The sequence below is a fragment of the Cupressus sempervirens genome, chromosome 10, assembly GCF_028749045.1.
Source record: "Cupressus sempervirens isolate cs-2001-9-10 chromosome 10, ASM2874904v1, whole genome shotgun sequence".
Classification (NCBI taxonomy): Eukaryota; Viridiplantae; Streptophyta; class Pinopsida; order Cupressales; family Cupressaceae; genus Cupressus; species Cupressus sempervirens.
This window is the reverse complement of record NC_143127.1, coordinates 495,371,972-495,387,382: the sequence shown is the minus strand read 5'-3', so window position 1 is coordinate 495,387,382 and position 15,411 is coordinate 495,371,972. Positions and strand designations below refer to the sequence as shown.

General features: G+C 35.4%; 1 protein-coding gene across 6 annotated transcripts in view; it reads left to right on the top strand.

Moving 5' to 3' along the window:
- Positions 1–15,411, top strand: part of GLYR2 (glyoxylate reductase 2) — an 86,182-nt gene that overhangs the window by 50,695 nt on the left and 20,076 nt on the right. For 5 of the 6 annotated variants that reach the window (XM_089803375.1, XM_089803374.1, XM_089803378.1 and 2 more), the window contains 3 exons: positions 6,963–7,028; positions 7,182–7,257; positions 7,374–7,429. The exons of the other annotated variant lie outside the window; for it this stretch is intronic. In XM_089803375.1, the coding sequence (XP_089659501.1) occupies positions 6,963–7,028; positions 7,182–7,257; positions 7,374–7,429 (198 nt within the window). The remainder of the gene's footprint in view (positions 1–6,962; positions 7,029–7,181; positions 7,258–7,373; positions 7,430–15,411) is intronic. 6 annotated transcript variants of the gene reach the window in all.

Sequence of the window (15,411 nt, the reverse complement as noted above, 5' to 3'; positions counted from 1 at the left end):
ACAACCCTAACATACTACTTTAGCCAAGTTGTGAACAAACATATGCCAAACCTGTTGTCCAATTGATATTCCTATCGTGATATGATATATTTACTATTGTATTGTTATTAATGGAGGTCTTTTGGTATTTTTCTCAAATTGTTGTCCATCCTAGAGAATTGTTCGTTGCACTTGATATGAATAGATGTCAACTAATATCCATATTTGTAAGTTGTATTGCTGGTTATCATAAATATCTATATGTCTATATGTTTAATGATCATGATTTTGTGGTGAAGTTGGAGTATTGAGGTTTGTTTCATAAGGTACTATAAAGAAATTTATTTGAAGCTAGAGAAATAGTCATTAAGGAGCTAATTTGTCGAATTTATTAGTTTCTTGTAGATGCTTTGTATAAGAGATCATACTTATCATAAAGGTTGTTATACATGTGCTACACTTGATGTTGTTGGGGATGAATTGGAATGGAGAGATTTTATAGATTTTTTGATGGTTACAATGTCACTTCTTTGCTCTTAATTGCTGGTAGATGCAACTTTTGATGAATAAGATGACAATGCAAAACAAGAATGAATCTGGAGGAGATATACTTTCATAAAGGAACAAAGGGTTGTTGGAAGAAATCTGGCAATAATGGTTATCTTGTGTTCCAACAATATAAAATATAAGCAATGACAAGAACTCTTGGGAGTACGAGAATTGAGGCACTTCATATAAGTGGTATAGAGAGTCAAACAGAGATAACAGAGGCACTTTGGATCTTTTCCCTTCCAAACAAGCGAAGTGTAATTTATTTTCATTACAAGGAGTTTTTAGAGCCTAAACCTCTTAAGCATCTTTGGGATGAGGGAAGTATGCCCTCAAGAAGTGTTATCAAGACATAGTTGGGTGTGGTTGAACCACTGTGATACATTTTTTATTTATTTAAGAGAAAACAAAATTATGCCCACCTTCTTTGGACAAACAAAAATCGCCTTAATCCAATGGGGTGGGAAACATCTTGCTCCACATTTCCACATGGATGGTTAATGGACAATTTAATATGTTAGATTAGATCTTAAAAGACAGAAAATAATTCAAATTGCTACACGATGACCAATGAATCATTGAAAAATCTATATTTCAACAAAAAGGGAAAGAAGCAATATGTCAATATAACAAAAATGAAATGATTTTTTGGGAAAATAGAAAATGAACCAATAAGTGGATTGAGGAAGAGGTATTTCATTGAAGGTTTGCTTCCAACTTAAAGAAAGAAGATAAAATTAGTTCCTTTGATTACAAATTAGGAATATACTGAATTAAGTGTTTCAAGGCACTTTGTGGATTGAGGAAGAGGTAGTTTAATAACGGTTTGCTTCCACCGAATAGATAGAAGAAAAAAACTAGTTCCTTTGACTGCAACTATGAAATACATTGAATTAAAAGTTTTAAAAAACTTTTAAAATAGAATATTTACTTCGCAGCTTTGTAAATACAGTGAATGGGCCAAACTTCAAATATCATTATGTTTCCTATATTATATCTTAGCTTAAGGGAAATAAAAATAGATCATTTATATTTAATTCTTTTAATTTTGAAAGAGGGACATGGCATAGGTAGGTTGATGGTTTGCATGCATCATTTTAATCCTATTTCCGGGTCGCATGTTGTCTACAAGTAGGGTTACCTGGGGCCACATTTTTGGCATAATTTGACCTCTTGGAAACCCAGAAACTTCTAGAAACCTATCTTCTAGCTGCCCATAAAATTAATGCTTGAATTTCAATTATGTTTGACTTACACTTTCATGCGAATTCTCTCAATTTTATTTATTTAACACAAATGGTATATGTTAAGGTTCTATAATCTATATAAGCATGCTTTATCCATGTTTTCATATGAATATTTGATTTTTTTTCCTATTTTTAAGGATATTCTCTCAACAAAGGAGAAGCTTATGTATCCATCATGTAACTTTGATGTAATTATTGTAATGCTTTATACTAATAAAATGCATATATAGTACTGATAAAAAAATTTCTCCCTATTTTTTTGTATAGCTGCCTTCACTGCTGTCCCCTGCTCTAAGGAAAAAAGGTCCGTCCTAGAAACCCGTTTCCTTGCCCCCCCATCCCCCCATTTCGAAAACTTGGGTTAACATAGTCTACGAGTGGTATATGCTTCTTTTGTGCAAAATTATGTACTTACTATTTTTATAGTATTTCAAATAGAGCACATTACTGTGCAACTCTCTACAAAAGAGTTATAAATGTGTGCTAGAGACTAAGCATCATTACAAAAAGAGGACCGATATAATAACATGCCAACATTTGTCATTTTAATTAGCGATAATAAACGAGGTAATTGCTTGGTTGATCTACAACTTTCCAAGCCTCTGATTTGTTCTTTTTGTATTCTTAGCGAGCTCTTTCATCTCCTTGCAATAAAATGGTGCAAACTATCACAATGGTCTTTGATTGCTTTGCATTCTAGAGAAGCTTTTAAATTTTTTGCTTTCTTCTTCTTTGCCTCATCTTTAGCAAGTCAAGGTTGCTCAATTTTCTACAACTATAAAGACTTTGAAAGGAGGCCTATTTCATTAGATGCATGAAGTAACTCTTGGATTTAAAAAAAAAAGGATACTATTGTCTATCTGACATCACTACAAAAGGTCTCGATAAGGATTCAAGGTTGCACATGGGGGAATATCCAAGAGCTAAGAAGGGGTGGACAATCCCAGGAGTAATCTAATTACAACCACATAGAGCATTAAAATATTGTCTTATATGGAATCTGGTTAATCAAGACCATGTGTTTAATTTTGTTAGAAGAGTTATTTAGTTTAACAAAAAAAGTGTCTAGGTTTTGTTTGGTTCTCTTGATTTAATATTTCATGAACTTGGACATGTTTGCAAGCATTTTCATAACCATGCTTGATATCACCATAAATATCCAAGTTAGTTCCAGAAATGGGTTCATCTTATATTCTTCTTGTTTTAACTCACATAGTTTATAAGTTCATTTTTACAAAGTTGCTTGTCTAGGAGTGTCTGTATACTACTTTTCATTTGTCTTGTTTGAGATAGCCATTTGTTTTGCAATCATTATTTTACTTTTGAAGCTTATCACGCTAGAAGAATAGAGTAAATGTTGAAGATTGGGATCGATGATGATTTTATGGTAACAAAGATTTTGTAATCTTTGATTTTTTCTATCGATCACAAAGTTTTCAAAGACTGTGTTTTCATTTTTAAACATTAGGTGGTCCTCATTCAACAAAGTTATTTGGTTGTGGATTCCACTTTACTTAAGTGATATTTTTTTAGAGATAAGGACTACCATAGTGGGTAACTCCCTGTGTATTAAACAAAACAGATACGTAACAAACATTACATAATGGGTGGGAGGATAAATTAATGATAGAAATATCCAAATCTTGATCTATTCTCGACCATCCTATCTATAACTTGATCCAAAATTGAACCTTAATTGTTATCGACAAATGCAAATATTCTTCTGTTGAGCTTGTGAATGAGATTGACTGCCTATCCCCCTCAGTTCTCTTTGGATGCCTCTACCCATCTTCTCCCTTCCCAGTAACAGTGGAACAGGCATGCCAGGATGGACATTTACAAACAATATGTTATTACGACATTGTCTAACCCCATGGATTGGCTTTGCTTGAGGATGGCCTTCTATGCAGAGCCTTAAATGGATTTACAAGATGAGGTCATCGTGTGTCTGCCTTACCTTTCTTGGCATTGGACACACTCTCTTTGTATTTCTTTGGGTTTTTTCAGGTTGGGCTCTCATCGGCTCCATATATAGACCAACCACCGGATTGATAGAGAGGACTGGATGTGCCACCTTTGTGACTTGGGAGAGGCAAAGACGGAGGCACACTTTATTTTCTACTGCCCCATATACTATAAGATCAAAGGGAGGTTCTACTGCCTATTTAGAGGGCATCAATCTCTTCCATCCTTCTTTAGATACACTAACCAGCGGTGTCTTGTGCTCTATATCTAGGAGGCTGCATGACTTCGGGTCCACACATTGCAACTTCAGTTTCCTTTGAGATAGACTATTGACCAGCTCATCACCTCCTTCTTCATGATTTTGTCTTTGGCTCGGGGCACCAAGGGGTCGCTTGACCTCCCTACTTCAAGACATTATAGGTTTGTGATACCTTGCAGCAGCTACACACGGCAACAACCATCCACTTTCAGCAGCTCTCAGCAACGGCCTAGGGTCCTCCTTGCCCTAGACTATATCTTTCGGTTCTGGGTTACTTCTTAGTGAGCAGTAGCAACTAGCATGTTTCTGGTCTCTACTTTCATTCTTCCGTTGGGGCTTTTGCTTTGTTCTCGTTCTTGTTTGGTTTGTTCTTTCCCCGGGTACTGTTTGGTATTCCCCCTATTGGCTGTTCTTTTGTTGTGGACTTTCAGTCCGTTAGACCCTCTTTGTGTTATCCTGTTGGACACTAATAAATTTATCTTATCTATATTGTTGTGCTGCCCACACCCTTCTTGAACAATATTCATGCTTTTTCCATCTTGCCATTTCTTTTTTTCTTCATTCAGATTGATTAGCCTCAGCATCATCTTTGAATAATGCATTACCTTCATATTATCCACCTCTTTGTAGATGGCTAAATAATTCTTCCTTTTGATGTAGCAATCAACAAATTTTGATACCTCACAATGGATCCCCAAGTACTTGCACAAACAGTGTCAAAGACTTTTCATATTTTACACCGTCATGGATGTCTCCACCAGCTCGAAAGTCTTTCCCTAAAATGTTAGACAATGCTGTGAGATCTTCCTTTCTAGCCCGCCAAAATAGGTAACTAATTTGCTCTTCAGATATCTCCTTGGTGGACCTACACCTGACTCCCATTCCCATTGCCAAACTTTCAATGCAATGAAAAATGATGAAGCTGCTAAAAAGGCATTGTTTCTGCCCGATACACCTAGCAGAGCCATGAAAAATCACCATCTAACATAAAAGCTTCTCATCTGTTTTAATTCAGATCAGACAAGAATCAAATCTTTTGACCATATCTATCTCTCACTGGCCTTACAGCACACTTCCATCTTTTCGTTCTCTGTTGTAAGGAGATAAACTTAATGTTATCAGCAGAGATAAGTATCTTTCACATGTCTAATCTGGTTGCCAGCTCATTCATGAAGATAATACCTTTCTCAAACTCCTCATTCTTTTTAATCAATATTCTGAAACAAGTACTGATAAAAGATCTGCTGCAAACCCAGCGACAGATAAAATTACTTTGTGGAGAATCGAGATGCTAATCAATGGCTTCGTTAAAGAGCAATTTGTAATGTTCCATTCCCTCTTTATTTACGCATTAACTTACTAATATCAATCCAGATCAAAATTTTTAACTTTAGTGATTTATTAGTATTTGTTTTTCCAATCCCTTTTTAGATTCAATGGATTAGGCCCAATTTTGAGAAATGATGTGAAGTCTGTCTTGATCCAGCTTCAGTAGATTGTGTTTATTTGATACATATCATTTGTATGGATTTTATTCAATTGGCAAAATATTGGCTTCCAGGAAGGTAGCATAAGATTAATTATTTTTTATGTCGAAGTATTAAATAATTAGTTGCTTTTGGATTTTATTTTCTTTTTCTAAGTATTGTGAAATGTTCTTGATCCCAAATTGCACAGCCCGACTGGATCACAAATGTTACATGACTTTTTTTTTTAACTTCAATACCAAAGATGAACATATCTGCATGGCTTTTGAAACGATAGTAGATTCTGCAACTGGTGAAATTGCATTTTCCAAAGGAGATTTTTACTTTAATTTGTGACTGTTATCAATGTGTAAATATTAGTGAGACTAAACTGTAGGTAAAGGTTGACCATTGAAGCCAATTGTAGGGCAAGTTCACCTTCTTTTAATATTGATAGTCATGACTTCAGTTTTATAATTTATTTGACATTTAATATCAAATTACACTTGTTGATTAACACCTACTTGTTTTAATTGGTCAACAAGGTATTTGGTGAGGAGGACCTTACTATCTTAACTGTATTAATCTCTTCTAATTAAAATAATATTAGAGGGTTTGGAAAAATATCTTCAAACATGAACATAATTTCGGAACACACTTTTTGGTAAAATTACATTCTAGATACAATGCCCTACTATTTTTTAAGAATAGGTTAAGTTACTTGTTTCTTACTGATCTCACTTAACTCTGCATCAGTACTCCCGCTATGGTTGATGGCCTTTTTGTGGACTCCACACAAAGATTTTGTTTGCTCACCTAGATGATTTTCCCTTTAAAACAAATCTTATTATGGTAGTTTCTTGAGGATTTACCTTTCCAAGGTTAGCTTTTGTTTTATTCAATTTCTGTCTAGGGTCTCTCTTTGCGCTTTAGTCCTTTGCTAGTCCATATACTTTTGGTCATTTATGGATATTTATGTCTTTCCTTTTTCTATTGCTTGTCAAACAGTGCTCAGTTCCTTCTTTATGATCTGTATCCCCCCTTAGGTGCCATGTACTAAGTTCATTCTGAGATTTAACATCCCTAACTTGCCAAAGCTGCTCCGCTCTTTCTTTATGATCTTCATTTCTCTCACCAAGCTCTGCTTGATCGTTATTTTTGATATTAGAACCTCCTATATAGCACTTGAAGTTTTGTACTATTCCGTTCAATCTTTCTAGCTTACCAAACACTCCAATTCCTTTATTTTTAAATTCTATCCCTCTAGCTTGCCAATCACTATATAAAATGGCTTATTATTGTCATCTGGACATCTCTCTAGCCGTCTTACTGCTACTTAGTTATTTTTTATATTCATCTCTCCATCTCACCAAACAGTATTCTGTTTCTATATTAGCACATTATTTACTATTTCTGTCCAATTCTATAGCTCACTTGGCATGCCATTGTGTCGTATTACCATTCTCCAAAATTAATTCATGCCAATGTTCTTTTCAGATGTGATGTGACCGTTTGGAACAGAACAGCAAGTAAATGTGAATCACTTATTGATATTGGTGCAAAGTAAGTTTTTGAATTACAGTAAAAATATTGTTATTTTCTTACAGATAGATCTCTTCTTTTCCAATTAAGTTTTATTGTTTGATTTACATGCCAGTATTGATCTTCATTCTTCACCCTCACACACTTCATATATTGACATCATGTTTTCTCTAGATATGGATCATCTCCAGCGAATGTTGCATCAACATGTGACATCACTTTTTCCATGCTCGCTGAACCTGGAAGTGCAGTTGGGTTCATATTTAGTGGATTCTACGTTCTCCAGGAAGCTGATTTCCATAACTGTTTTTGCCTGAATAAATATGTACCTTATACTAACAATAGCTGTTTCTTATAAACCTTTAGATGGAAGTTGCTTGTGGAAAGCAAGGCGTTACTCATGGACTAGGCCCTGGAAAAGGGTACATACGATCACACCTTTTGAATTCTTCTCTTTTACTGTTTTTTATCTTCTGTAAAATTATTTTTTCACAAACCTTTCCTTAGCAGAATTAAAGGACTACACTCAAGACCTTATTTTTATGTATTGAAATCTTCTAGCCATTTAAAATGAAAAGAAAATGAATTTCATGGATATGTTGATTTAGCTTGATTAAAGATTAACATTTTCAGTAAATTTTTGTTTAGTTGTAAAAGTTGGTATACTGCCTATACTTTCTATTGTATTATAAGAAAATTACTTTTTCTTTTCATGGTGATGCCTAGCAGGACACTAACACATGTACATTTTACCTTATCAAAATAATTAAAAAAAGGCTATATTTAGAGGTATGTCTTTCATATCTGAAATGACCCAAGAACTGAAATGGACAAAATTGCAGAATTGGCACAAGTTGAGAGCCAAAGATAAGAGTCTCAACTTCCATTTTCACACATCTCACTTTTCGCTTCCATTCGCACGGCACAATTACACGAAATGTCTTACGTATAATTGCATCCAAAAGGTCCGATTTTGATTATAAGTCACATTTTGGAAAGTCAAAAAGATGTCTTTTCACTTCCCATGTACTTTAACTTCTCCTTTTCATCAAAGGTGACTAAAACTCATTATCTCACTTCCATTTTCCATTTCCATCCCTTCATATGCATTTGCGCTTTTGTGAGCAAATACATGTTTCTGCATCATTTCCATGCTTTCCATCTTGACCTTCATTCGCACATACATGTGAAGTGTATCTTCACCCGCATTTGCATCTCATTTCAACCTCCACCTCCCGTTACATGTTGCATTTACATGTATTCATTTTTCATGCAGTAATGCCTTGAAAACGCTAAGTCACTTTTGAAATCAACAATTTTCATTTGCACACATTCCCATGCATTTCACCTTCACACATTCTCATTCCATTCCATTTTATTTCATCTTCCATTTTCTCACCTTCATTCTCATTCCATTCCGCTTTTTGTTCCATTGGATATGCATATGCTTTCTCTTTGAAGTTACTTTGATGGATTTGTGAAGTCTCTTATCCATTTTCGAATCTTCACTGCTGATCCGGAATTCACTTGTATGGAGATCCCTTTTGATGATGTATTTATGTTTTGGGATTTTTGTGTTGCAGCACAAGCACAAGACATGTCCTCGCCATCTAAATCCAAAGGGAAAATGAAATATCAATATGATAAAGAATTGGCTCATGCAGCTCCTTCTTTAGTCATATCTATTTTGGATAACGTGTTGGACACTAAGATTGGTCATGTTGATTTGGCTAATTTTTTACAAAGAGATGAAGCTCCGGCTAGTCATGAAATGAAGTGCATTAGGAGAAGCAACATTCATTTGGTATCCACATTTCCTATGGTGGCTATAGAACCTGACTTCGTTTATGGATGTGCAGGGCGGTTTACTCTCAAGACGAAAACTATCAAAGATGCTGATGACAATGTTATCATTAGCCTAGATCCTGAGGTTATAGAACAAATCTTCAAGGTTCCGCATAAATCAGAATGTGTTGATTTGACTGAAGGATCATCATTGGCCAGTTGGAATGAACAAAAGAATAATTATCAGAAGTATGTCAACCTTTACTGGTTAGACAATAAAAGAAGCAATTTCTCCAGATGGCCAAAGACTGTTTATTGGTCAAATTTCAAACAAGAGTATAAGGATCTCATTATCCTACTCAGTCGGATTTGTGGCCTTAAAGATTCTACTAATTTTGAACCATGGATGTATAAGTTCATGTTTTAGATTATGGAGAATAAAGAACACATCTTTTGGAGAGAACTTATCAGTACTGCACTTTGTTAACAAATATGCCATCTGGGAACATCAGGACCTTTTTACATGAATTCTTATCTAGTTTACATCGCTGCTGTCATGGGATCTTTCCCAGGTCTTTCTACCAAAAGAGATCGTCTCCAGGTTCCTATTTGGGATTAATATGACCAAATCACTTTGTCAAATAGTAAATTCCACTACAGAAGAGTCCGAGATGCCTTTTTCTGACATTTCCGATGCTTGTTTGATAAGCAGTTTGTTATCAAAAGAGTATTTGATACAGCATGGGAGAAGGTGAATCAATACGGCTGTATTTTTCTTCAGTTTCCCACTTGTTGGTTGCCAAAACCGTAGATTGGAATCCTACGAGCCTTGCTTGCTTGTTGCTGGGATATCCAACCGGTTATGGCCAACTTGAACGGGATTGATCGATGCGATCCAAATCCCCTGCGCTTCCGGCTTTGCAAAATTGAGGCGGGTGTACTTGATCCTGGACAACCACCTCTAATCCAAGATGCCTATAGCAGATAAATTAGAATGCGAATGCAACAAAAGCTTTTCAAAATGACAAGAATTATAGAAGGCTTTTATCCTGCAAATTATGAATTAAGAATGATTAATGAATATATGAGAGTTTTTAAATAAAAGTGATTATTATAGGTGATTGCAACAAAGGGATATATTCATTCTTCAAAGGAAAGAAATGAAATAGTTGCCAGCATATGGATAATGAATTAAAAATAAAAGACTAGTGCTTAATTAAATGGGCAATCAAAGTCAATATTATAAGTTGAAACGTACAACTCTATAAAGTCTAATATATTTAAACTATAAACAATTTTAATAATTCAGATGTACGAATCAATTATATGAATGCAATTTTAAACTAGTCTAGGATGCACTTTAACTCCTGCGGAGACAAACTAGACATAATAGGGAAACAATTAAATATTTCACATTATCTATGTTTATGAAATTTAAAATGCAATAATGACCCAGTCCACTTATCCGAATATTAAAATATTTATAGAAATTAATAAAAATCATTTATAAAGGACACGACTTAATAATTTAAAACTCTAATGCAAATAAATAAAATGGATATTTCTTATTGATCCGGAAATAAAATTATACTGGAGACATTCCTCATGGATGATCAATCCAATACAGTTCGAATCTAGAATTGCACAAGAATTCATTCAATAATCCATTATCCACAGGCTTAGTTCAAAAAATCATTTCTTTGCAAATGAAAAAATATAATACATCATAGAGCATAGGATAGGTAAAAATTTAAAATATGAATATGAATATATCTTTTGTTTGATTTTTTATCACATATTTATAGAGGACCAAGCAATGTTGGTTACCTCTCCAAACGCTGCATCTTTTGGGAACAAATAACCAATCAAAATGTTAACATAACTAAAGATAATTTCATTTTGGTATGAGTGGCAGTTTAATATGTAAATGCCTTTAATAACCATAAAGCCCGTATAAAAATTTAAATACTCGGGACGCATGCCTCCTTCTGTGCCTTCACCCGCTATCTGACATTTTTTATTAAAGGGCAAATAATATGCAAACCAGACAAGAAGATAATGTCTCACAAGAACCATCCTGATCATTAACAACAACCCTGCAACGTTCGGTGTTCATCAGATCGATATCTCCAGGATATGAAGACATGGTTATCCTCATTTCTGCATCTAATGCCTTTCATATTCATCTCACCGTGTTTGTTTTGGCAACCTTCATATACCTGCAACAAAGAATGATGTTAAATATCTATCAACAGATATTAAAGCTTCAGCGGTTTTGCAAAATATGAGGGCCAAAGCTTTCATTTGATTATCCTGCGTATGTGTATAAACTCCTGATGGTATCACCAACGCACTCTTAACATTGTTTGAGCCTGTCGTAGGTATCGAAACCTTCTGCCATCCATCATAATTCATATACGATGTATACCCTTTAACCCAGATTTGTTCATCCTAATATCGTTGAATGGCACACGTAAGATATTCAGATTTCATATGTTTTCATATCCCATTGGAGTGCTGGAGGTTCACGATAAAAATGAAGCTGTGTATTGCATTCAAATATCATTGCAATCTTTTATTGTATTCATTGTATATACCTGTCAGTGCTTTATACGCTGCTCATACATATTGTCTCAAAAACTGTTTCAGAACACCATACTTTCTATATTTTCAATTTTTCTGAGTACGGCATCTGTGGCCCTTTCCGTCTTTAGATTATATAGTGTTCAATATCACTTTCAGATGTCAAATAAAAAAAACTCAATAATTGATTAGTTGTCACTTGCAGACAAATCTGAACAATTCCCTTTTGTGCATCATTTTCTTCTACAGTTAGACTGATATAGTCAGCAGTTTCATCTTCCATAGACGCTCCCTTCACTCCTGCCTTCTCTTTACTACTCATATCCATCAACGAAGATGAAGATTGGATATAATCCATCTTTGTGAAAGGCACAAAATAGCGTTCTCTGTCTTCCATTGTTGCAATATTAGTGCAAGAAATACAACAAGAGTTGCACCTGAAACATTTCTGAACATGCCTTACATATAAATTTTCCTTCAATTTCAGTGACATCAGCATCATCTTGCACTGCTGAAGGTTTTCTCCTTTGGTATCTAGTAATACTAGCAATACTGTAATAGCATCTCAATAAATTTGATAATTTGAGGATAAGCCCCACATCTTTCAAACAGCGAAATTGACTCCTCATTTTTGATATTGATAATGGTTATCCAAACAATCCTGATCACACTTCTGAATTCCTTTGATATCATCAATTTTCAAAATCATGTCACAAATGGAGACCTAAATTTTTAGGCTCCATCACTTTGTTTTGGGGTCGGTTGCCCAATTTCAAAATGTGAATTCTATTCTTTGCCCCAAACCTAAGATAGGCTATATTTAAGGCCCATCCTTGAGGTGAAAAGGTAGTTTTGGAGGAGTTTGGTAGAAAAAACTATGAGAAGGGTTTTTCTATAGAATCTAACAATATCATAGCCCACGGGGCATGTAGTTGGGCCTATTTAGATTTAAATGCACGTAATAGCTTCTTATTTTAGATAATAACGAATTCTCTTTTCCATTGTGTTTACTTTTGTCTCAAGTTGTGCCCTTAGTACTAACACAAGGTGGCACACTAGTGCATGCCCTTGAATGGCCCCCCTTGTGCCCCCCTTGTGTGATTAACTAGTTCTTAGGGGACCATAAGAGCTAATAGCGATATAGAATAGGTCCATCCCAAAGAGGGGATGTGACGTTCTCCCTTTTCTCAATGCTTGACCTCAAGCAATCACAATTTAGAATGCTCTAGAATCTGCTTGTTCTCCCACATGACATTCTTAAGAGCCAAATCTTTCCACCAAACAAGGCACTTCTTGATTGTGCATGTTTTTAGCTTCCTCTCCCTGAAGTCGATGATCTTTGTGGGCTCCAATGCAAGTTCTCCTACCTCATCAAGTGGTAGAAGCTCCTCATAAACTGTGATGCATTGCCCAACTACCTTCTTGAGGCAAGAGACATGAAACACACTATCAATTTGACTGTCCCGTGGAAGCTCCAACTCATAAGAAACTTATCTTATCCTCCGTATCGACTTATAGGTCCCATAGGAATGAGGCTTAAGCTCCTTAACCCCACTTCCCTTCAAGCAGGGCTGCCTATAGGGTTGCAAACAAAGATTGACAAAATCTCCAACATCAAAACTCTGTTCAATCTGATTCTGATCTGCATACATCTTCTGTTGATTTTGAGCCTACTATAGATTATCTTTGAGGGATCAAAGGATATGTAGGCTCTCCTACAACCATTTCTTGGCCCTAGGTGCTTGACTATCTCCCAATCCCAATTCCACAAATGATGTAGCTTCATTACCTTAGAGTACCTTGAAAAGCGACGTGCCTATCAACCTGTGGTAAGTAGTGCTCACCAAGATGTGGCCAAAACATCCATGCCCTTTGCTATGTTGTTCTTTATATACTTATTTGATCATTGATTCACAATCTCTGTTTGCCCATCTATCTTGGGATGGTAGGAGTCAACTCAATGCTTGACAATTTGAAAAGCTCTATTTAAAAAGGCACTAAGGAAATGACTGTCTCTATCACTCACAATATTCCTTGGAAGGCCATGTACTTGGAATATCTCTTGAAAGAGCAAATTTACTACCAGTACTCAAAACTTTGTAAGAATGGAAAAGAAGTAAGCATACATTGCAGGGACTTCCAACGGTCATAACTTTTGACCTACTTGTCTGATTCTGTTGGACAGGTGGGTTCTTTAGGAGAAGGAATTTGGATTACCAACCGAGCTTGGCTCAGTTGGTGGCCATTTTGACCTTTTTTCGGGAGCTAGAAAGTTTATTTGGGTCTCTGAAATCAGCTTTGTGTTTTTTTAATCTTCTTAGAAAGTGTTTTTTTTAATAACTTAAAAACCATGTTTCCAATTTAGAAGGTTAGTTGGCAATTCTTCTTATCTTAGTTTAGGGCAGCTTTATGGAAAAAATTAGTTTTTAAAATTACAAAAATGACAAAAAATGAATTTTTTGAAAATCTGCCAAAAATGTTAATTTTCAAATTGGGTCAAATTAGTGTTTCCTCTCTTTGCAATGCAAAGAAGTTGGGTGAATAATAAAGAGTTGTGAATTTTGAAATTCTTGTGTTTTGTTCTATCTTCTATAATTCTTATGATTATAATCGGGCTGCATCATTTGGTATCAAAGGAGGAAGATGGTTGGGAAAGGATGAGGAAGAGGTAATGCAAAGATGCAATAGGAAATTCAAACACTCCGGAGACAAATTTTAGAACTTACAAAAACAGTTGCCAATCAAGGGCTAAGACAAAGAGGACATAATTCAGATGATGAAGCAAGCCAAAAAAAGGAGATGAATAACATGCAAAAAACCGAAGAAGGGATGATAAGATAAGATAATTTATTACTATCTAACAAGAGACCATAAGAGAGTCTAGGGGATTGGAAAAAGTACAAAAAGGCAATAGCCAACAATGGGAACACCAATCGGTGCCCGGGAAAAGAGAAAATAAGAAAGAACAAACAAGCAATAATTCAAAAGAAACCTAGCAAAGAGCATCAGGATTCTCTAAGCAGACGAAAAGTAGTTCAAAATCGAAGTATAAGGTTTGGGGCAAGAATGTGTCTTGGGCCATCTCCAGGAGGTGCTGGAGGTGATGTGTCATGTTGGATGTAATTGGTGTGAGGTCTTACGCATCTGGTATGTCTTGGAAAAGGAGGGTTGAGTGATCATTTTATGCCTCGGGCAAGGGACATATGTGTAAAGGAGGTGAGAAGCTGATCTGTTGCCTGTGTTGACGTGAACTGTGTTGATGTGAGTTTTGTTCCACTACAACATGCAAAATCAAACTTAATGTGTTTGGGAGAAGCATCAAACTCTTAATCCTCTATTGATGTAAGGTCATCTCTCATGCTAAGCTTGCAAAGTATGATCATGAAATGACTTCAAGGTTCCTTCTTAATCGTGGACTTCACTCAGTTTTATGATGTGATATGTTGGTTATCACAAAGGGACATACGATATTCATTCAATGGACATCAACTGTTTGCACTTTTAACGATTTAGCTCTACAATGTGCAATGAAAATATAGCTTCTGATTTTCCAAATTTTCCACTTCAATTCCAACTTAAACATATAACTTCTATTTTTACTTCCACTTCTAATTGCAAATGCAAGGAATCATGGATGACTTGGACTCTACTAGATGTAATCTCACCAATGCCTTCACCACATAGTGTAAGCTTCTAAGGGACACTAGAATGGTTTTCAAATCAATATCTCCTCTCCAATCCCATCAAATGGATGCAAACTAAGAATTCAATATTGGTTGAAGTTAAGTGCATCCTCAAAAGTCAAGGATTCCTTGATGAGGTCTCTTTCGAATATCTTCCCAAGTTGTTTAAATGCAAAGCCCCAATGTGATATTAACCCAAATTTCACTTCATCATCTTCTCCCATAGTGTTGCATGTGGATTTATCTTTAGGAACACCTTGCAACTCTTTATGTAGAAGCTCATCAATGTTATCCTCTTCAAAACTAGAAGGAAGCTCCTCAACAAACATTCTCATGAGTTCATCAAATTCAAT